At 40.5% G+C, this 23520-nt stretch overlaps 1 protein-coding gene across 1 annotated transcript in view; it reads left to right on the forward strand.

Moving 5' to 3' along the window:
- Positions 1-23520, forward strand: part of GRK5 (G protein-coupled receptor kinase 5) — a 198570-nt gene that overhangs the window by 105293 nt on the left and 69757 nt on the right. Inside the window, exons 3-4 of the mRNA XM_020786450.3 lie at positions 9904-10016; positions 19203-19280. Of these exons, the coding sequence (XP_020642109.1) occupies positions 9904-10016; positions 19203-19280 (191 nt within the window). The remainder of the gene's footprint in view (positions 1-9903; positions 10017-19202; positions 19281-23520) is intronic.

Genomic DNA, 23520 nt, shown 5'->3' on the forward strand with positions numbered 1-23520 from the left:
TGGAATCCTACTGGTGTTTGTATAAGGTTTGTATAACTGGCCACAGCTAATTGTGACTAATTGATGAAGTGTCAAGTGACTTGTCAGTTGTACAGTTGGGCACATGGCCAGCAACACAACTAAAATCCACTCAACACCTCCTGAATTAATCACAGTTAGTCATGTCAAATTAGACAAATCTTACACAAACACCAATAGGATCATAGAATAATTGAGTTGGAAAGGATCTAGAAGGTCATTGAGTCCAATCCCCTGCTCAATGTAGGAATCCAAATCAGAGCAGATCTGACAGATCAATGTCCAATTTTCTCTTGAACACCTCCAGCGTTGGAACACTCACACCCCCAAAGGTAATTGGTTCCATTGTCGTACTGCTCCAACAGTTAAGAAGTTTTTGCTGATATTTAGACTAAATATTGGAAGTATTGTGGCTATCATTGCCAAGAGGCTGGGAAAATGGGGGGTCATAATTTCTGTTACCCTTTGGAAAACAATCTCAGGACAAGCTGACTGATGCCTGCTGTTAATTAGAAGGCAGGAACCACCTGCGCCTTATCTCTGTGAGAATGGAAATCTCAAGGTCAGACTGAGAGTACTTCTTGATACTGAGTTAATCAGCAAAATGTTTTCAGATGAAATAAGGGAGGGGAGAAGTATCTACTCTCTTTGCAGTGGTTCGGGGCAATCCAATGCCTGATTTCCTGGAAGGGTCTGGAAACTGGAATTGTGGGTATAAATTGCTTTTTGATTGTTTAGTTGTGCCACAGTCTTTTGACCATTTCTGTAACAACTGAAACTGTTTTGAAGTTTTGCTATTTTGACTTTTCACCACCTGAAAAAAATATATATAACCTTTTATATCTGTGGCCATTTTGGAGAAAGAAGGTTGGTGGTATTTAAAACCAGGCCTTGACTCGATCATCTCTTGGGATGATTTTGTGGGTATTTTCAGTATTCCTACCTTGCAGGGTTGATTAGAAAGTCAAGACACTTAAACCTGTGGATTTCTAGTAACTCCCTAGAAGCAGTGCTCAGTCAGAGTGGACTGAGGTGTTGGGAGGGTACTGGGCAAGAAGATTTTCCACAGCCATCACCCCTTTTGGTCTTCCTGATTTTATCTACACCAGGACAATCTGGGTAGTGTGTCTGAGTGGCTAGTGTGGGCCTCTGTGACCCAGCATAATCTTGACAAACGTTTTCAAAAAGTAACATGTAGACATTACAGTGGTGCCTCGCATAACGTTTTTAATTGGTTCCAAAAAAAAAAACCTTATGCGAAAAAAACTTTATGCGAAACACCATTTCCCATAGAGATGCATTGGAAACCGGTTAATCCGTTCCAATAGGCACGGATTGCCGTCCTTAAGCGAAAAAACCCATAGGAAACATCGTTAAACGATACAATGTATCCTCCATTGGAATGTATTGTAGCTGACTCAATACATTTCAATGGCTTTGCGAAGTCAATTTTTGCAAAATTAAGTGTGTCATAAAAGGGTCAAAAATGGTTTTAAATGCTTGGATTAGCTTCTGCACCCTCTAAAACGGATGCAAAAGTTAATCTGGCTTTGATCTGACTTTTCGTTAATTAATGGTGAATTTTTTCCCCCCAACTTTTGACAGCTGTCAAAATCTGACAGCTCCATTATTTCCTATGGGGGAAGAAAAAATTCACAAAAAATTAATGAAGACTCAGCAACTGTTCTAAATGCTTGGGTTCGTTAGAGGACCCCCTAAGTTGTGTGCAAACCTGATTTGGCTTTGAGCTGAACTTTTGTTAATTTTTTGTAAATTGTTTTCTCCCCCATAGGAAAGCATGGAGCTGTCAGATTTTGACAGGTCCATTGGTTCCTATGGGCCAAAAAACAAAAATTCACAAAAAATTAACGAAAAGTCAGATCAAAGCCAAATCAGGTTTGCACATGTCTTAAGGGGTCCTCTAACGAATCCAAGCATTTAGAACCGTTTTTGACCCTTCTAAGACACTTTTTTAATTGAAAAAAAAAACATCGTTAAGTGAAGCAGGGGACCTAAAACAAAAAACGTTAAGCGAAGCATGGTCCCAAAAACGCTATGCGAAAATCGCCCATAGGGAAAAACGTTATACGAAGCACAATCTGACTCTGAAAAAATAAACGTTAAGCGAAAAAAACGTTAAACGAAGCAAACGTTATGCGAGGTACCACTGTACTTGGTTTCCCCCCTCCCCAAAGTAATATGGTAATTATTATGTGTAACATTGTTAGTGAAAAATGTAACACATTTTTCCATTACTTAAAAAAATACAAGGCAAATCTCCCTTTCCCCCATTTCCCCAAACGGAATGTTTTGTAAGTAATGAGGAAATAACACTTCATTACACATCACAAAAGTTAAAAAAAATCAATTGGTAAATTGTTGAGTTTTTTTGTATTGCCCCTTCCTTACTGACACAAAGTAATGTATTACAGGTAACAACATGTAACATGCTTCTTCCTAGCTCTCTTAGTGTACCAAACTAATGCATTTACTGCACTAGCTTGAAGCTGAGAGGAAAGTTCATTTTCTCATTATGGTCAAATTGGATATTAAGGTTTTCATAATGCAGACACAATAGATCAGGTAATTTGTACCTAAGAGGACTTTGGGCCTGAATAATCTTCTTTCATACTTCATGGCAACAGCTTTTGACTATGAGGGAACCTCCCGGTACACTCTTTGAAGAAACAAAATCAAAATCCTTTCAGAAGTGTGCAGCCACTTAACATTTCTGAAGTATGTACTTCTTTGGCTTCTTGTCATCCTGTGGGAGTGTCTAAGACAATTATGAAGTTCCATAAGGAATAATGAGCTTGAATTAGGACTTTTTGTGCACTAAATGCCAGAGTAATCTTTTCTACTTTACATTCTTATTACTACAAAGGACTAAATACTTTCCTCTGTCTCATGTTCTAGCTTGGTTTTTAGATCTAAAATTCATTGGTAATACAGGCAGTATTTCCTGATGCAACCAAAACAACATCTAAGCCCTTTCAAGGAGCCCATAATGAAGCTTTTGATGGAAAACCACTTTAATCTGCTTTTGCATCAGGATAGATTAGTGTATGGTTTTTATTGTCATTATGTGGAGATAATCGCACTTGAATTCCTAATTTGGGTGTGTAAAAGGTGCAGTAAATTTCCCTCTCAGCCTGGGAGACTGAAGAAATAACTTGGGCCCTTTAACAAAATGTTTTCTGTGAGAATTAGAGAAGACCCTCCTCTTAAAAAAGAGGACACAGATCAAGTGGGTTGTCAGCCACTGTGATCCACAGACTCCAAAGATTTCCTTTCTCAGGCTTCTCAAACCTGGGCAGCCTCCTGACTCCAAAGGAGGAGATGACTCCTGACTCCAAGGACAGAGATGAGGTTGGGAAGTGGTCAAAACCAATCCGTGACTTCAGGGGCTGTCAAGAACGAGGCTGTCAGGCTGCCTGGTCAGGAAAACCAGAACTTGAACAAGTTACTTTTTGGGAACTACAGCTTCCACAATCCCCTACCCATGAAGGATTCTGGTATTGATAACCTACCAAAGTGACTTGTTGAAGCTTTGCCAGTGAGAACTTTCAAGAGAGTGATAATGAAGGGAGGGGAAAAGGTTAGCTAGGTGGCATTTTGCTTGATTTACCACCATGAGAAGCACTGGGTCAAACCCCCAGAAAGGAAATGGTAGCTGAAGAAGAGCTAAAGCATCAGCAGAGTTGGGGCAGCAGAAAGCAAGCTGTGGCAAGATCCACAGCCAACTGGCTGGGCACAAGCACACACAGAGAAAGATGCACACCTGGCCTCAACAATATCTTTCTTTCCTTCCCATCTGTCCCAGTTCAGCTACCAAATCCCCCAAGAATCAGCTTCACAGGAACCAATCTAATTAGTCAGTCCAAACTGCCTGGCCAAAAAGCTTAGCAAATGTATACAGGACCTCTTTTGCATTGCACAAAGACAAACAGGAGTCTGGCCATAGAATAAATAAGACTGAATAAGAGTCAGGAAAACTGTTGGATATAATATGGAAAATTTTGTCTGCACCGCGGGGGGAGGGGGCAATAAAAAGCATTCCAAAATGGTAAGATACCAATATGGGATGTGGAGAGAAAAGGATGCCTCCAGAATACAGAAATACTTTTACCAGTTGAGTGATTTCAGAATAAGTTAAAGAACAAAAATTACAAAAATTAAACATTTAAGTTGGCCTCTGAGGATGATGTTTGGAAGTACATTGGACTCAATAAATGTATATCTGTATACCTAGGAACTTCCTCCCTATCTTTTTGGCGGTGGGTAACTTGCCATGATCGCAGGGCTTGGCAGATACTGGCTACAAATAACTGGTTAGTTGTATTTTTTTTCCCTGCTCTCTAGGAAGAGATCTATCATCATGTTACTTAATGAGGGATAGTTTCAGCCTCATTGTCATAAAACTGTAGGTTTATTTTTTAGTGTTTTGGTAATTATGGAGCTAAATTATTCATGATTTTTTTTTTTTTTTTTTTTTTTGTATTGAGGTAACAAGAAGGTAGACCCCAAAAGAGCAACTTTTGTTCCAGCAACTTGTACCATTCAGGGCTGTTTAATAAGTAGCTGAAAGTTACTTGAGAAGCAGGAAAGCAAAGAGTTACTTTGAACACTGTAACTGTAATTGCAGCTAACTCTTTAGTGCCTTAAAACTGTAGCCAATTACTTTGAAAATATTCCTTTCCACCTCTGGATTTGTCATTGGAAATGTTTTCTTTTGGGTTTGTGTTCCCGTAAGGTACGCAAAATGTGTTTACCAGCTAATCAGGAAAGGGTGTGATGTTCATAGCCTGAGGACCACAACATACCAGCTCCTCAGTCTTGAAGAACCAAAGCCTTATAAACTGTTTAATACCTCTTAAAAGAAAATGAGAATTTCATTTATTATTTTACCAGCAAGTTCATCCTGTTCTCACCAATTAGTAGTGCCAAGGATTGGATGACTTAGAGCTGTTGCACATCCTCTTGCATTTATCTGGGTTTATTTTTTGACAATTTTTCTAAATAAAAAATGATGAATGTTCTCCTTTTTCAGCCGCAACAGCATAGCCACAATCCAGAGAGACCCTTTCAGGCATGTGCAAATACAAAAGGTTTAAAACAACAGTTTCAAGCTGCATTTTTAAAAAGTTCCTTTAAAAAAAGAATAGTGCAGGACTTAAGGGCTTCTGCTCAGAGGAAGGTAAGCAATGCCTTCGTGAAGTATAAGACCAGATTGTCAATTGATTATGATCTAGGTGTTGCAGCCATTGTTTTGCGTGTGTGGCTTGTCAGGGATGATTTGAATTGAGTTTGCACTCCCAATCTTGTGGGCCACAGACAGTGGTACAGTAATAAATCTAGAAATGGGGCTGTCCACCGTGGCAGTTCCCATACCCACCCTAAACCCCAAAAGACTCCAAAATGCAGCTGGATTGGTCTGTATCAACAAATGAAGAGTGAGTCTTTTGTAAAGGTAATGATTTATAATTGCCTACTCAAAACCAAAGGATCCTCAGGTAGCTGTGGGTTTTTCAGACTGTTTGGGAATGACAGATCATCTCCCCCCTTATCACAACAAAACACCCATAACAAAAAAACACCCTGATCACAGGAAGCACCCAATCTCCTGAAAAGAACAAAAACCTGATCCCACAGCTACAAATACTCAACAGTCCCACACATTTACCAAAACACAGACAGAGTTCTAGCTCCTGTCCTCTGAAGATCCCGGCCACAGAGACTGGTGAAACGTTACGAAGAAAAATCTCTAAAACATGGCCAAACAGCCCAAAAAAGCCACAAAAACCATTGGATCCCGGCCATGAAAGCCTTCGAGAACACATCCTCAGGTACTTTGCTTACAGCAGGGATAGGAGACACCAATATAGTAAACTAGGGGGCTCGCCTTACGAACGTCCCTACTTACGAAAATTTCGAGTTACAAAAAGCTCCAGCCACAAAGTTTTGCTTCTACTTGTGGCTGGAGCTTCGACTTACGAACGAAAAAAGGCAGGGGAAAAGGGCGGGAAATTTAAATTTACTAGCTGTTGGTGGGGAAGAGGCTGCTTCTTCACCCCAATGGTTAGGAAAAGGGAGGCTCAGCCTCCCGGACTTCCAACACTGCCCCGACCGCCGCGCTGGATGCCAATGCTTTGGAAGCCCGGGAAGCTGCCACCCTATGTGGCAGTCAGGGTGCCTTTGGAAGCCCATGAAGCTGGGCTTCCAAAGCTATCCCCACTGCCCTCTGTCTCCTGTCCCCGCTGTCACTGAGGCAGTGGGGACAGGAAGCAGAGGGCAGCGGGACAGGAGGCAGAGGGCAGCACAGGCTGTTTTGGAAAGCAGAGGGCAGTGGGGGCAGCTTTTATTTATTTATTTTTGCTGATTTTTTTTCTTTTGCCGGAACAGATTAAATTGTTTTCAGCGCATTCCTATGGGAAACGGTGCTTCAACTTACGAAATCTTCGAGTTACGGCCACCGTTCCAATACAGATTAGTTTTGTAAGTCGAGGCACCACTGTATTCTTTAAGAAATCCATTTCTCTCAAAAATGCTGTGCAACTTGAAAGGGAGCAGAAAAGCAGGGAAGGGGGACAGATGTGCTATAGTCCGTTCTAATCAGAAAGTCCCAGGGTTTCCACCGTTTGAGTTCTGGCTCCAGTATGCCACTAGCTGTACAAACTCAAGGGAAGAAGAGTACAGCAGCACAACGTTGCCTTTCTGTTTCCAAGCTGAATTCAGGATGCTGATAATGACTTAGAAAGACCTAAATAGAGCCCAGCAATCTGAAGGAACGCCCCCCCCCCTCCAGACATGCCTGTGTCCTTAGGTCTGTGGGAGAGGCCAGCCTCAATATCCCACTTCAAGGTGAAATTCAGCCTTTTCCATATTGGCACCCTGACTGTGGCATCCTGATTACTTTCCATCATGAGGTACGCCTAGTGCCACTGTTATTGCCAGTTCAGTGTCAGGGAAGTATATTCACTAGCTTTACTAAATATGTTGCATTTTATTTTTAAAATATTGTTACTTACCCCAGGATTTTTTTTAAATGCAGGGCAATACAGAAATAAGAGTTAAAAAAAATGTTCCACATTCACCTTGTGGTTGGCACAAGGGCTGGCAGTACTAACTTGGTAAGGGATTGCATACATTTTTCTGTCTTACTGCAGAAGTTGAGTAGGAAATAGTGGTTCAAGATGCACAGTTGACTACACTGGTGTGCTTAGCCTGTGCCAGTTGAACTGAGCATTCCATGCACTTAGGGCTGCTAAAGCTAGTCAACTACATGAGCATGAGTCACTGTCAGTGGTCACGTGTGAATGTACTCTGCAGCTTTCCGGAAGACTTGCCATGTTGCCTCAGTCCAGTACAGGCTAGGGAATGTGTGACCTTCCAGATGTTGTAACCTATGCTAAGGGCAATGGAAGTTGTACTGTATATCTAAGAGGCCAGATGTTCCACATCTTTAGTCTAGCATTTCAACAAATGCCTGAAAACAAATATCACAGTGGTCAACATTATAGCATGATACGGGCTGAAGATCAGAGTTTGCAGCTTTCATGTTTACATCCTGGCCATTTTGATGTTGTAAATAGGATGTGTCTCTGGCTACTTTTTGTTTTACATCCCATGGGTCTGTTTTGTATAGAAAAATTGTAAGCAATGTTAAAAGCACCCACCTTCTGGAAAATCTTTTTCTCCCCACCCTGCATTTGGGAGGCTCCAGCTGTGATTTGCTTTAGAGGCTTGTTAAAGACCTGTTTTATTCACTCAGGCTTCCCTAACCACTTGTGTGGCCCAGTTTGTAAACTGTGTTTTGAATTCCTGCTTGTAAATGTTTTAATTGAGATTTGCTATATTATTGTAATGTTCTGTGCTTTGTCTATCTGGCAATATATATATGAATGTTACTTTCAAATACCCTTAAGTAGTCTGCAAATGTCCTAAAGGCATAAACAAATAATGTTCACGAGATGTGGATCAAAGAGGAGACACAGTTTCCTAGATTACATGCAGAAGCCTTAAACTATCTCCCTTCACTCCTGCTCCGCACAATCTGCACAATATACAAGAGTACAGCAAAATACAAGATGATTATATGCAACTCCCTGGAATGGTGGCTAGTATGTGTAACTATGGAGCACACATGAGAAACATGCATCCTGAAGAACTTCTGAAACGTCTGCAGTAAATGTGCAAAGCAACAGTGATGGAACTAGTAATGAATTTTGTAAGAGCTGCAGAAACTTTGAAGCAATATTCCCAGATGTTGTAACCTCTGTAACTTACCTGCCTGGTTGACATGAACACACCTGGAGGAGGGAATAGTGGCCCTGCCCTCTACTGTTATTGCTTTGCTCCAGAGGAAAGTGACAAATCTGGAAAGGTTTCTTCATGCATAGAGGCGTTCTACATAAGTAAGAGCCCTGAGTTTTCCAGCATTCCTCCTCGCATGGAGAGAGTCCAGGTGAACAGGAATCTCCCTTCATCAGACTTGTCATTTCCACCATGAGGAAAGGAATTACAGAGGGGCTGAGGGTACTGACACCCATTCTTGCACATTGCAAGATAAATAACAATTCATGGGGCAAATAATGACTGGATTACTATTTGCCCAAATTCTGCCATTTTCTTAGAAACTAGTTGAAAAAGTGTTCCTGAGAAAAGGAGAGCAGCTTCCACAAAGCCCTCCATTCTGGAGAGCAACAGCTGCTGCTTAAATGGAGCTATGTAGGAGTAAGGAACTGAAATCAGACACCATGGTCTTAATCTTTTAGCAATTCAAGACATGTAGTAAATTTTCCTTTAGTAGGAGGAAATGGATTTTAATCTCTGCATGCTATTATGGTTCTCTGTAATGAGTGGAGTTAGATAACTTGTCTGCCTGTTATGGAGCATCGTGTGTTGAGGTAAGAAGTGAGTTGTTGCTGTAACAACAGAAATTGGCATATGGTACTGAGAAAAGAAAGAACACAAATGTTTTGAGGAAACAGAATCTGTGCTTTAATTCTTTGTGAGGATTTTTGTAAAAAGCAATCAGTATGTCTCAAACAAGGGTGCCACTATTGCAAGTTATCTGATATTTACTCCCAGTTTTATAATAGTAACACCTTAATGCACAGCTGGCTACACTTCTTCTGCTAGGTTAATTAAAGTTTAGTGTATTTCTCTTGTTTTTAAAATGATGTATGTGTTCAGAAAGTCACCCAGTTGGTAGGCAGTGTGATCAAAGTGGAACTGAAGATATTTGTGATGGCAAGGGTTTAATCTGCACCTGCACAGAATCTCTCGGCTAAAGGGAGTCTCTGGGCGACACTTTCATGCTTGATTGGGCAAAAGACCTTCTATACCTGTGTTTGATAAATTGTTTGCATGTGCCGTATTTTTCTGTGTATAAGACAATACTTTTTCCTAAAATCTTTAGCCTAAAAATTGAGTGTCGTCTTATACACAGAATGAAGCTGAGGCGAGAACAAAATGGCACATACCTTGCCTTTGCAAACAGGCTGCCTCCAGTCACAAGGTTTAGCTTCCTACAGTCAGGAGACTTAGCTTCCTCCAATCATGAGTCTTATGGAACTGACGTCAGTTGATGCTGTACAAACCAATTTGAGCACACCTCGTTGGACGTGGAGCTTGTGGGCGGTGCTCAGATTCAACAGAGACTCATAATGTCCAAGCATTCTTAGCCCAGAGGCTGAAAACTCAAAGCTAAGTTTTCTTAATTTGGGGTTAGAAAAGTGGGGGACGACACTTATACAAAATACAGTATTGCCTTTATTGTTTGTGGAGACGGTTTTCAGAACACACACCAGATTGAAAGGCACTGAAAAGTGCCTCTTTTGTTGTTTTCTAACCTTTCTTCTCCTTTGTCTTTGTTTCCTCCAGAGAGAGATTACTGCAGTTTATGTGACAAGCAGCCAATAGGAAGGCTTCTCTTTCGGCAGTTTTGTGAGACTCGCCTGGAGCTTGACTGCTGTATTAGGTTTCTTGACTCAGTGGTAAGTAGGTTCTTATGACTTTTTCAGTACTTTATTATACCTTGTTTTGGGTGTGAAACAAAACATAACAGAGGGCTCCCCCCCAAAAAAAAAGTTATGGGTTCCCATATGTGAGTACAAAGCGGGACATGGTGGTGCTGCGGGTTTAACTGAAGCAGCCTCTGTGCTGCAAGGTCAGAAGCCCAGCAGTCGTAAGATCAAATCCACGTGACGGAGTGACCGCCCGGCGCTTGTCCCAGCTCCTGCCAACCTAGCAGTTCGAAAGCATGCAAATGCAAGTAGATAAATAGGTACCACCTCAGTGGGAAGGTAACAGCATTCCGTGTCTAGTTGCGCTGTCCATGTGACCATGGAAACTGTCTATGGACAAACGCTGGCTCTACGGCTTGGAACGGGGATGAGCACCACCCCCTAGAGTTGGACACGACTGAATTAAATGTCAAGGGGAACCTTTACCTATGTGAGTACAAAGAATGAATACTCCTTTCAGAAGAGTAATGTCCCCTGCCAAAGTCCCTGAGCTTTCTGTTCGTGTCACAGACTGTACCTCTTGCACAAAGGTGGGCAGAATGGAGGCCCTGGGTCTATTTTTACAGCAGCATCAGATTCTCCTTTCTCCTGCTAAAGTGGTTTTCTCCAGCAAGAAAAGGTAAATTGCCACCCCTAGAAGCCTTCTTCCAAACAGATTGCAGATCTCCTACAATGTTCAATTGTTATTGTTATACTCCATCAAGTTGAAATGACTTATAGAGACCCTAGAAGGGCTTTCAAGGTGTGAGATTTTTAAGGAATGGTTTTACCAGTTTCCATGGCCAAGTGAGAATTCAGACTGTGGCCTCCAGAGTTCTACTCCATCACTCCATCCACTACACCACACAATGTTTAATACCTCCTCCATTAAAAACAACAATTTTTCAAAATGAAAAGGGGACTGCCAAGTACTTTCTGTTTTCATGCTTATCAGGTGGGAGCTGCCTATTTTGACAGTATATAAGGACCTAGGAAGATCCTGGAGTGCAGACAAAATAGACCTCAGAGAGGGTGAATTTGCCCAACTCTCCTATAGCGTTTCATGACCTAGATGGTCCTGCTCATGATATTTGCCATGTCTGTGTGTGGAGTTACATACTCAGGAGGAACTAGCTATAAAGAAGTGTTTATTAATTCCTTTGTTTTCAAAAGCAAAGGTTTAATAAAGTTACATGTCAAGAATGTAAAAAGAACAGGTACAGCATCCTCTTGGGCCCCTGGGCCAGGGCTACACGGTCCCACTGGAGGTATCTCTGCCAACCTCCTCACCCAGTGTCAAAATTTTAGTCAGCAAATCCTCCACGATCAAACTCATTTTATGCTTTATGTGTCATGGACAGGGAGCATATGAGCTGAGGGCACTGTTTTCCAAAGGTAAATCTAATCTAATCTAATTGCAAAGGTTCCAGTCTATAAAATTTACATTCTCTTACCGTAAGATAAAGCTGGCAGGTTGCATCATATAGCTGTCATTACTGAGAACTGAAAATGCTGCTTTGACAGGTTAGGTGGCCCTTTTCATGCTGAATTTCTGAAGCTGAGATACAGACTTTGCACTGGATATATGTGGAGTCAAATGAATGCAAACAGCACAGCCTTGCAGAGGAATTGCATGATTGTATTCTTCCAGACAAAAACTAGCAGAGGAGGGGGGGCATAAAATGTATTCACTTTTCATTGTAAAAAGGTTGGTTTTATTGTATCTGTACATGCAGAAACTTCTCTGAAATTTTAAAAATGACATATGGTATTAAAATATTCTTGAACAAAATGCCACAACCTTTTCCATAAAAAAACAAAAACCCTCCACATACATTTCTCCGAATCTTTAACTTTTAGTCATTCTTTTCATATACAGTATTGGAATTATTTGTCTTTTCACTATCATTTTTTGACAGTTTTCTATCCAGGAAAGGGAGGCGAAAAAAAGGAAAGTTGAGTGGAGCTGGGGCACATAAAGGGAGAGAGATGTCAGTGTGATAAAATGGAGGACAGTAAATGAAGCAATATGAAAATTAAGTCCTTTAAAGTAATGGTGAGATATAATTAAGCCTTGAAGAAGAATCCATTTTGGAATGCAAAATGGGGAAAGGTGGAGGGGATTGAGAGTAATGGTAGCAGAAGGACCAATCAGCTAAATGGCTTTGAACAATATTCTATAGTAGAAAGGCAGGGTATAAGTGCAGTAAATTACCTTTGGCACTAAATCCTGCCAGCTAGAACAGACTCACTGAGCAGAATGAATAGACTTAAGTCAACGTCTCATTGGTTCAAAGGCCCATTTCTGTTTGGGACTAACAACTGCATTTACCTCCTTTTTATCTTCAGGTATAAGTTCAAAATCCATTGTGTTCCCTCCCCCCCCCCCCAAGTATCTTCATGTTAGATAGGTTTTATCATATAAATGTATTTCATTGAGATCAATTTCTGTGAAACTCTTCAAGGTTTATTCACACCAGGACATAATAGTTCCATTCACTATGCAAAAAACATAGAAAGATGCCTTGTACTAAAGGAGACCGTTGGTCAGTCTAACTCAATATTGTCTGTTCTGAGTGGCAGTGATATTTCTCAGCCTTACTTGGAGACCAGAAATTTGAACCTGGAGCACTCTGTTTGCAAAGCAGCCTTTTGGCTACTGAGCTAGACTTCCTTCTCATAGTGAGAACAACATTACAGCTAGGCCATAATTTACTGTCATATATATTCAGATTACTTCTACAACCCTTATAAGCCACTCACCTCCTGTGCATGTGCACACACACACACACTCAAAACACACACGTATTTCACCAGATACAGTCTGTAAGATGCTACCTTAGATGTGTGCATATTCTTATTCATCGTGCATACTTGTGCTGTACATTAAAAATATAAAACGTCTTCCCATACCATGGCTATGTATGTGTGCTTTGATGCAATGTGCTTATTTGCGAAAGAAGGGGATCTCTGGAACACTCCCACCATTTTTTATCTTCTATTTATAACAACTGACTTGAAGTAGATTAGATATAAATATATATGCAGTTCAAGGAACTGCTGGATAACTTAGTGGTTCAGATCCTCCGGCTATGGAATCTGAGGTTCAATTCCCCAGTATGATGATCCGTAGGGTCCCTTCCAGCTCCTCAGTTCTGAGGTGATGAATGTTCCTGAAGCCTATCTATTTTACAATGTATTTCATAGGTGGATCATGTGGCATGTTTATGATGGTCGACATTTTTAAGCAAATCACCTTGACTGACCTAAACATCCTGGAACAGAATCAGTGACCAGAACTTCACAAGCCACGTTGATAAGATTTCAATGAGTGGGCAGTCTGACCTCTAAACCCTTGATTCTTTCTTTTTTAATACTTAAGAAAAAGTCTTCATTGCCAATTCACAAGAATCTGTTTCATTGCTTTTACTCAGAGGTCAATACAGTATTGATTTGTATTATGTTGCTATAAACCATAACCTTGTCTGGCTGTCACTACTGGTGCAATTTGAAGTGGCTTTAGCAGAAAAGCCTTCATAGAAAATCTAATTTTTGTTCTTTTATTTTAAAGGATGAATATTCTCCCTCAATGTAGGTTGTATTCTGACTCGGAGTATAAAAAGAACCCAGTGTTTTCTACCACCCCCATGCAGTATCTTCTTTTGAGAAGAGGGATGAGAGGGTCAACTCATTTTGAATTGCAATGACAAAATTTTCCAGTTTTGCCTTTTTTTTTTTATCTACTAGAGACCTAATGTATGATTAATTAATATTTTCTGAAGGCCAACCAGGTTCCTCACAATTCTTGTATCATTTTGAATTCCTGGCAACTGTGCATCTCTGGTTTCATACAAAAGCAGAAGATTTCTCAGCATTTCAGTAGGAGTTCTTCAAAATCCTCTCAATTCTTATCTTGATTGGTCTTTGTATGCTTTAGATATTCCATGGTGGTGGTACCATTATCCTGAAAATGCTGCTTTTCTTAACTCTGCTGTTGCTGGCAGGCAGATAATTGCCCATATTCTTAAAACTGGGAATGGCATACACTCCACTTTGGAACTTGGTTTAAATGGGACTCCCATTTTGGAACAGGCCTTGACATGGAACCATGATAATTTGGGGGACTTTTCCATGTGCACCTCCATTGCTCTGTAATGTCCAGCCTGATGTTAAGTCCTTCGAGACTTGAAAAGCATGCCAGTTTTGTGAGATTTAACAGTATAGCCAATCCTCCCCCCCCCCCCCTTCAGCACCTGTAATGGAACAGCATCTTCCACCACAACTAAGAGCAGCAAGATAGCTCCAGAGGGAGTGAGGAAAGCCATGTGGCATCCACATTTATATTCTCCAGTATCTCATCATTACTGCTTATCTTCAGAACTTTGCTAACAAAAGCAGCTGCCCCACTCTGCTTGCTAGCAGGGCAGGCCTTCTACCACTGTACTATGGGTACACAACATTCAGTGCAGCTCTTGCATTAATTTTGCAAAGAGTTTAAGGATGACATTGCCAGAAATATGAAGGGGAAGGTCCAATAGTCACTGTAGATAACGTGTCACCCCATCAAGTGATGCTTCTTCCTCCTCCTTATCTGGTAGTGAGGAGCAATGTCTTCCTGCCCTCCCAGCATCCATCCTCTTTGCTTTTCACCTCAGGTAGCAGAACAACTCCCTATCCCAGTGCTCCTTGCACTTTGGATTTTGTGCACTTTGGATTTCGTGGAGTACCGTATTTTTCTGCGTATAAGATGATACTTTTATCTAAAATATTTAGATTAAAATTGAGGGTCATCTTATACATGGAAGTAAGGAGGGGGAGGGATCAAAGTGCTTTGATCCCTGCTTTCCCCTTCCACTTTCTTGGCAAAAAGTGGAAGGGAAAGCAGGAATCAAAGCACTTTGATGATTCCTGCTTTCCCCCTCCATTTTCTTGTGAGGAAAGTGGAGGGCAAATGCCCTTCCCTCGGAATTGGAGGGGGAAAGCATGAATCAAAGTGCTTTGATCCCTGCCTTCCTCCTCCATTTTCTTGCGAAGAAAGGAATTTTGGATTAGAAAATTTGGGGGGGGGGCTCTTATTTATTTATTTAATTATTTATTTAATTTATACATGAGGACATCTTATACATAGAAAAATACAGTATATCCTTTTCACTCATCCTATCTTGCTCTGTGGGTTATTTTCTGATTTACAGATTATCCTCCAGGAATGTCTACATTAGCAGCTATTTGGATGTACACTAGTCTAGAAGCCTCCGTGATTAGAAATGGGCACAAATCAGAAATATGGTGGTTCATGTTGACCTGTAACCCTATAAACCCTATAAAACAGCCACCCATGCACCCTAAGACACCAAATTTGCAGGGAAGTTTCCCCTGACTCTCCTCTACACTCCCTCCATGTGTGGCGAAGATTAGGTTTCAGACATCCAAGTTATATACTCACAAAGTGGGTCCCCCCAGAAAAGTGCTCTTTAGCAGCTAGCATGGGGAAACCAAATCTTCACCAGACTTGGAGGGATTGTAGAGGAGAGTTGGAAGAAGCTTCCCTGAAATTTTGGTGTCTCTAGGTGGCTGGGTGGAACTTTCCTAGGAGGCCCTCTTTGTGGGTGTACCTGACTGAGTACCTGCTCAGACATCTGAAACCCAATCTTCACCAATCTTAGAAAGATTGTAGAGGAGAGTCAGAGGAAGCCTCCCTGCAAAATTAATATATCTAGGTGCTTTGGTGGCCATTTTATAGCCAAACAAATCAACAAATCAAAAACTGCTAAAAATGCATTGATTTGTGATTCATCAGGGGCATTGATTTATATGAATGCAAATAGACAAATTGGTGATTTTTGAATGAATTTGATGATTCGTTTTTTTAATTTGTGCCCATCTCTATCCATGATCCAAAACGCGATGTGTACAAATCCAACTGTAACTTAGAGTGCAACTATACAGCTAAGAAAATACGGTTTGATCTGCTGTGTATTTGCAGTTTATCAAACAGGGTTTCACTGGGTGAATTGCGGTAGCCATATGGACAACAGATTTTCAGGAGTCCCCAAGGCAGGGGTAGGGAGGTCTGTTTGCATGGAGGCCCAACATCAGAAGTGCTTAAGATGCTTATTGACCATTTCCACTACCCCCCTCTCTTTTTTAATTTAGTTCTCTTGTACTCTAGCAATAGTGTGTCCCAGTGCTGATTTGAACCTTTTTTAGAACAACAATGTGGAGACTAAGTGGTCAGTTGAGGGGAACTGACATCTCCGAGAGGGACTTTTTGCCTTGTTCTGAATTTTATGTTGTGTAGTCACCAAGTTTTAATTCAAATTCATCTGTGCCCAATCTGATATAAACTGCAGGGTAAAAGGCCAATGCCGTCCCCCACTCAGAGAAAGGAACTTAATGTAGTGACTGAGTACCTGCTTCAATGCAGAATGTTCTGGGTTAAAGGCATGACTTCCCCATTGGAAGTGGTGGGCATCTCCTCCTTCTGAAACCCTTACTGTTGCCTCTCAAAGAAGACGGTACTGCCCTAGGTGGGTTGCTGGTCTGATCTAATAGAAAGCAGCTCCCAGCATTCCTAATTTCTTAACAAGAGCAAGATGAACTCAAGTTGTGTTCCTGTGAAAGCCTTTCACAAGTGTTCCCTGAGGGTTCTGCAGTCTTTGAATTTTGTAATTGCAGAAATAAATTGTTTATTAGTAGTTTTTACTCTTTGAAAAATCTTGGTAGGTACTCCAAAGAATATCCCATGTTTTAAAATGGGATCCATGTGTATGGCAGTATACAAACTGGCAGTAGGAATTTAATCAGCAGCTGTAAAGCAGTAGAGTAAACCAAGTGGCAGCAAGAGTCATATGAAAGGGTCAAACTTTTCCCAAACCTGATTTGCATAATGAACACATAATTTGCCATAACGTGGGAATGAGAGGAATTAGAATATGGCAGATCTAAAATCTGACTGCATTGGATATAATTGCAAGTAGTGTAAACATTGTTTTAGCTGTCAGGAAATGAAATCCTGTATGAGATTTTTTTTTAACTTTTGCAGCAGTAAATATTCATTCTGGAAGGTAGCGAGGGGAGCAAACTGAATCATCGCTATTAGGCAGTAACTGGCATTGGATCAGAGCATGATTTGCATTTTGAACTGTTTTGCTGCCCTGTTCTTTTTGGGTCTTTGTGTGTCTGTGCAATGCATAGAAGTTCAAATACTAATATTTTCTCTTCAAATTAGAAATGCTTTTTTTCCTCAATAGGTCTTTAATCTTGCTGGAGCCTCCTATCCTTTCTTTGCAATGATCATAAATTGTGACATCTGAGATAAGAGTTCTGGTTTTCTAACTTTTCAAAAAGAGCTCCTGTCAATGTGGGTTGTGTTTTTTTTAAAAAAAAATCTTCAGAATACGTTCCAAAGAATGGGTGTAGAACAAATGTTATTAAGCTATAAACATTCTTGCCTGTTCATGCTTTCAAGAGACAAAATGACCTGTGGCAAGATAACATCTAAATGGACAGGAAAGTGGATGAAAGAACTTTGCAAATTTCTTTGCATTACATTTTTTGGGTATTTAATTGGTTCATATCCATACAGTTATGGTAGTGGAAGATCTGTATAGTATTTTCACAATCGGTGCCTTCCTTACCTGAAACATGGTTATCTTAGAATTTATTTCACACTTGCTTTTTAACAAAAATAAAGTAATTGTACTGTTGTACTTTTAAGTCATGCTGAGATAACGTTCAAATAACAGTGGCTGTATCCTGGTTCATGTCGTATAGGTGGCACAAAAAGGACATGCTGCCTCATTTTTAGTATAGTCAAATATCTTTTGGGAAAACCACAATGTTTAATATCAGAGAGATGGGTAGTTTTCATGATGTGATGTGAAGGATTACTTCAGAAGGTGATGATGCAAACCAGTTTGCACGTGGAATTAGTCATGTAATTTATGGGCCACCTGGTCAAAAATTGGCCCAAAGTGATATCCTTTCTATTTAAATGTTTCATATGAGGTGTGATTTTGATAAAAGAGGATGGACTGGTGAAGGGTATGGATGTGGATCCTGTAGTCACAAAGAAGAAAACAAAAAAGCATTCTTTTCATCTGAAAGATAGATTTTTCTATGCAGCTGTTTTGTTTTATTTTGCCTGAGAAATATGAAAGAAAATCCTGTAAGATTTGTCAGAAGTTTTGCAGTCGTTTTTTTTCCCCTAGGGGGAAAAATGCCAAGTTATTTATGATTATTATAATTCCTGGCGTCTTTCCTGTGCAGGATTCACTTGGAAAAGACAGAAGAAACACCAAGCCCTTTTCTCCAATTGGATTGCCACTATGTTGGTTCTATGTAAGACAGTTTCCTAGTATTCTAGCTGCAGTCCTTGTTCAAGAATGTTAGACTCAAAGAGTCATCTTTACATCCACGAACTGCCACCTGAATTTTAGCCGAAAGTATTAAATTCAATCCAGACATGTACAAAACTATAAGTCCTACTTAGTTTAACTTCAACATTGGATAGTGATGGTGGGAGTAGGAACATGGTACAGCAACCTATGCCCAAAAGCATGCATTCAAAAAGCATATCTGGAAGGCCAAAGGTTTTCAAGTCATATGTTACTTGATTTTGTTTTTATTTGTTTAATTTAAACCCAGAGATGCCAGGAATTGAACCCAAACCAGTCTGCATGCAAAAGCATGTTTCTTAATTACAGTACTGAGTTTTGATCCTTCTCCGAAAACATCAGCCCTCCTGACTGCAGCTGTACCAGGGAGATAAATGTATGTGGTTAATATGAAAGTTTGCCCTTTTTTTCTCTGTTTAGACTTTGTCACCTCTCCAACTATGGTCTGGCTTTAGGGGATCAATATGCACACTGTGTAACTTATGGAAACCTAACCCTGACCGCACAAAAGAGAAGGCAAGTGAGCGCATGAATGCAAATGCACAGATTGTGTGCATGGAGTCATTATTAGGAAGCAATGAGTTTGGTTGGAGTCAGATTACCTTCAAGTTATATGTTTGCTTTTTAGTGGGATGAGCTGCCATACAGCTGGATGATTCTTCAACAGAAGTCTGCAGATTATTTTCCAGATTGTTAGAGCACAACAATCTGCTCCTGCTGTGATGAAAATTAAACTGTAACGGACATAGGCTGATGATTTCTCTCTCTCTTTTTTTTCCAGGCAGAATATGAAGTTACTCCTGATGAAAAACTGGGAGAAAAAGGCAAAGAAATTGTGAAGAAATACCTCGTCCCAGAGGTAAGGAACCATCTAAAAAGTGGGTACTAAAGCAATGCAGCAGGAGAATTGCAAGCAAAGTATGGCAAGGAGAGGTGTGGGTAATAAGACCAAGATCCGATCCATTAAGAGAAGAAAAAAATGCTTGCTCTATTAATTTTTAAGTAATGGTTTATTGCCCTTCACTAATTAAATCTTAGTGTGGTGGACTGCATTAAACAACAATAAAGTTAAAGTTCCACTCAAAAAAATAAACAGTAAAAACCAGTTTGGAGTTCCATGGTTGAACATCCCCACCCTCTTTCCTCATCCACGCTTCACGACACCATGCCCATGAAAAAGAAACCCACAGCAAGATACAACCCACATTTTGTGTACAGTGGGGTCTCTACTTAAGAACGTCCCTACTTAAGAACAATTCCACTTAAGAACAGCTCCATTTGCTAAATTTTGTTTCTACTTGAGAACAAAAATCCAGATAAGAACAGGAAAAAAAAAAACTTTCCTGCTCTTTTTTTAACCTTAGGTCATCTTAGGTTAAAAAAAAGTTCTCCCCCTAGTGATAGAGTACGTATTAACCAGCTTTGCATTAGTTCCTATGGGAACTAATGCTTCAATGTACGAGCGCACCTCTACATAAAAAAAAACAGCCAGAACGGATTAATTGGTTTTCAGTCCATTGCTTCAAAATTAGCTTCATCAGAAGTGCTTTTAACACTGTTCCCTGACCTAAGGGGAAAAAAAGAAAAAAATCCCCCTCTAATGGTAAAACGCGGAATAGCAGCTTCCCATTAGTTTCTATGGACGGAAAAGAGCAGATACGGATTAAATGGTTTTCAATGCATTCCTATGGGAAATGCAGATTCTACATAAGAACTTTTCCACTTGAGAACCACCTTCCAATACGGATTAAGTTCTTAAGTAGAGACCCCACTGTATATAAAAACACCCTACATTGCCTACAAGATACTGAAATAAGAGAGTTTTTGGAGGAATGTGGCATTGTCCACTTTAAAGAAAAGTACAATTTGTTGGCTTGTGTGTTGAGATAATATGTTTTCCACAAGAAGAATCCTATTGAGCAATGCTGATGGTAAAGACCTCCTGATTAGCCGCTATATATAACTTCTCACATTTCCCTTCATTCGGGACTCAAATAATTTCTTGTATTTTCTTATTTTTCTTATGATGGCAGAAAGATAGCCAGAATTCTCCTTTTCTCTTCTGCAATCACTTTCCATTCACTCTTGTGTAGAGGTCATGACACTCAAGTTGCTTTGAACACTTACAGTTCTGTGAAGGAATGTGTGACGGTATTTGATGAGCTATTTCTAATCATCATCATCTTAGAACTGCAGAGCTAGGGCTCAACTGGATGATTCTGATCCTGTGTACTTATATTAAGAGAAAATGCCACTAGGTGGCATTCCTACCAGGAGACAGAACATCACCAACAAAGCAGAGCTGCAGCTGGTTGGAGTAAACATTATCTTGGCTTTTTGTTCACTCACTCTTCACCTCAGGACAAGAAGTGCTGAGCTTTGAATGCATGGATTTTCATAGGTTTTCAAAGGAAAAATGGAATCTCATGATAATTAGTCAAATTCCTTTTCAGCAAAAACATGTTTGACCTGAGAAAAAATGTCTTCCCTTAAAAAAAAAAAAGCAACACCGTCCCATTTAACATTTAAATGGTACAATATGCTTTGGCAAAAGAAGAGGCAGATTTTTTTTACTTTATTTGTTTAGTCAACGGTTTTCCTACCATAGATTTTTCACTGGTTTACATTTTCTCTCAGGAACCTCTTTGGAACCTGTTTTCATTTATTTAGTCTGGTTAATGTCAAAAACACTACTTCACATTGCTGCCTACTTCCCATTCATTATGAGTACGAAAGTTGAAGCCCTACTGGACTTTGTTGTACCGTAGTAGCATTCTACGCCATAATGGAAGCTGTAAACTAGAGAGGCATACTGACTGAACAGTTACAAAGGTTTAATGATTCGTAAGAATGAATAAATTTCTCTTCATGATTTTCTGATGCCTTTATTTACAGTGTGATTTCATGTCCCTGAAAGAGAGCCACTGTTCATTCTCGGAGAATTTAACGCTAGAGTTGGTGCTGATCATAATTCTTGGCCCACTTGTCTAGGCCATTTTGGCATTGGAAAGATGAACGAAAATGGCCAACACTTGCTGGAGTTTTGCTGTTATTATGGTCTTTGTGTCAGCAACACATTCTTTAACACAAAGCTTCAGCACAGAGTTTCTTGGAGACATCCAAGATCCAAACATTGGCACCAGCTCCATTTGATCCTCACTAGACATTTTAGCCGTCCTAGTATTATGATCACACACAGCTACCAGACTGCTGATATTGTATCACATGAAAAGGGAAGGAAGACCACGTATTGACATCAGCAAGATCAAAGAAAAGTGGAGGAATTTGCCCAAGCGTTTGAGGAAACTCTTCCAAGCCCGCTTGATGCAAATGCACCTGAATGATGGGAACATTTCAAAAACATTGTGTACAACACCATCTTGTCCACATTTGGCAAGAAGACCAAAAAGATGGCTGACTGATTCGAAGCCCATTCGGAGGAGTTGATGTCAGCCATCCAGGAGAAGAGGAGAGCTTTAGCAGCATACAAAGCCTATCCTCGCATGTCCAACTTGTAAGCTCTTCGAGCTGCTTGTAGCCAAGTCAAACAGGTTGCCAGGAGATGTTCCAACAATTATTAGCTCCAGCTCTGCTCTCAGATACAGATAGCAGTGGATACAGGTAACATCAAGGGAATGTATGACGGTATCAAGCAGGCTTTAGGTCCAATAGAGAAAAAATATCTGCTCCCTTGAAGTCTGCTACAGGCGTGATCATCCAGGACCAAGCACAGCAGAAGGATCTCTGGGTGCAGCACTACTCTGAGCTATATTCCAGAGAGAATGTAGTAACCGAAGAAGCATTAAATAACATTGAGTGCCTGCCTGTCTTGGAAGAGTTGGATTGCGAACCAACTTTAGCAGAAATAAAAGCAGCCTTGGATTCCCTCGCCTCCAGCAAGGCACCTGGAAAGGATAACATCCCTGTTGAAGTGCTGAAGTGCTGTGAAGAGATCATCACCACCGAACTGTATGAAGTCTTTCATCTTTGCTGGAGGGAAGGCGGAGTACCACAGGACATGAAGGATGCAAACATCGTCACATTGTACATGAACAAGGGAGATGGGCGACTGTAATAACTACCGTGGCATCTCTCTTCTCAGCATTGTAGGGAAGCTGCTTGCCCTTGTTGTGCTGAAGACGCTCCAGGTGCTTGCAGACAGAGTCTATCCAGAATCACAGTGTGGATTTCGAGCGAATAGATCCACCACCGACATGGTATTTTCCCCTCAGACAGTTGCAGGAGGAATGTAGGGAACAACAACAGCCACTCTTTGTGGCCTTCATAGATCTCACAAAGGCCTTTGATTTGTAGATAATTGTTGAGATGATGAGGTGTAGAACTGCTGGATAGCTCAGTGGTTTAGGTCTCTGGCTACAGAGCCAGAGATTGGGAGTTTGATTCCCCACTGACAGGTGCTGGACTCGATAATCCATAGGGTCCCTTCCAGGTTCAAAGGCTGTTGTTGTTGTTGTTGTTGTTGTTGTTGTTGTTGTTGTTGTTGTTGTTGTTGTTGTTGTTGTTGTTGTTGTTGTTGTTGTTGTTGTTTGTGTGTCTTGCTTTTGCAGCCAGGTTTGTAATGAGGCATGTAACTGAGGCACACCTTGGCACCTCATCATTGAACTGCAGCAGATTACACAAATTTGATGTGTGAACGCTAACAGGATTCTAAGCCATTGGAATCCAGTTCTGACTTTCCCTCAACAGATTTTTTTCTGGCAGTGAAAAAGAATTTTAAAAAGGCAGTGGGAAAATAGAGGAATGTTATAAATGGGAGACCTCCTCCTCTGGAAACGTACACCACTCAGTAAAATTCAGGGAATGGGGCAAGGCAATTGCAGAACAAAAACCTTATTTGGAAGCATCCTACAGTTAGTTGTAAAAGTCAGAAATTGTCTGATTTAATTTAAAGGTAACTATGTGGAAAATACTTGCAAATATGCAGGTTTTAGAAATGATTTGTTAGTCCCAATTCATTGGAAATTTGATTTGTTATTTTTTACTTAACACATTATAACAGTTCAGTACAATTTTAATGAGTATTTCTCATGTTAATCATTGCCAATCATCCCTGTGCCCTCTGCTTAGAAAAACTGCCT

This window comes from Pogona vitticeps, chromosome 3, assembly GCF_051106095.1.
Source record: "Pogona vitticeps strain Pit_001003342236 chromosome 3, PviZW2.1, whole genome shotgun sequence".
Classification (NCBI taxonomy): Eukaryota; Metazoa; Chordata; class Lepidosauria; order Squamata; family Agamidae; genus Pogona; species Pogona vitticeps.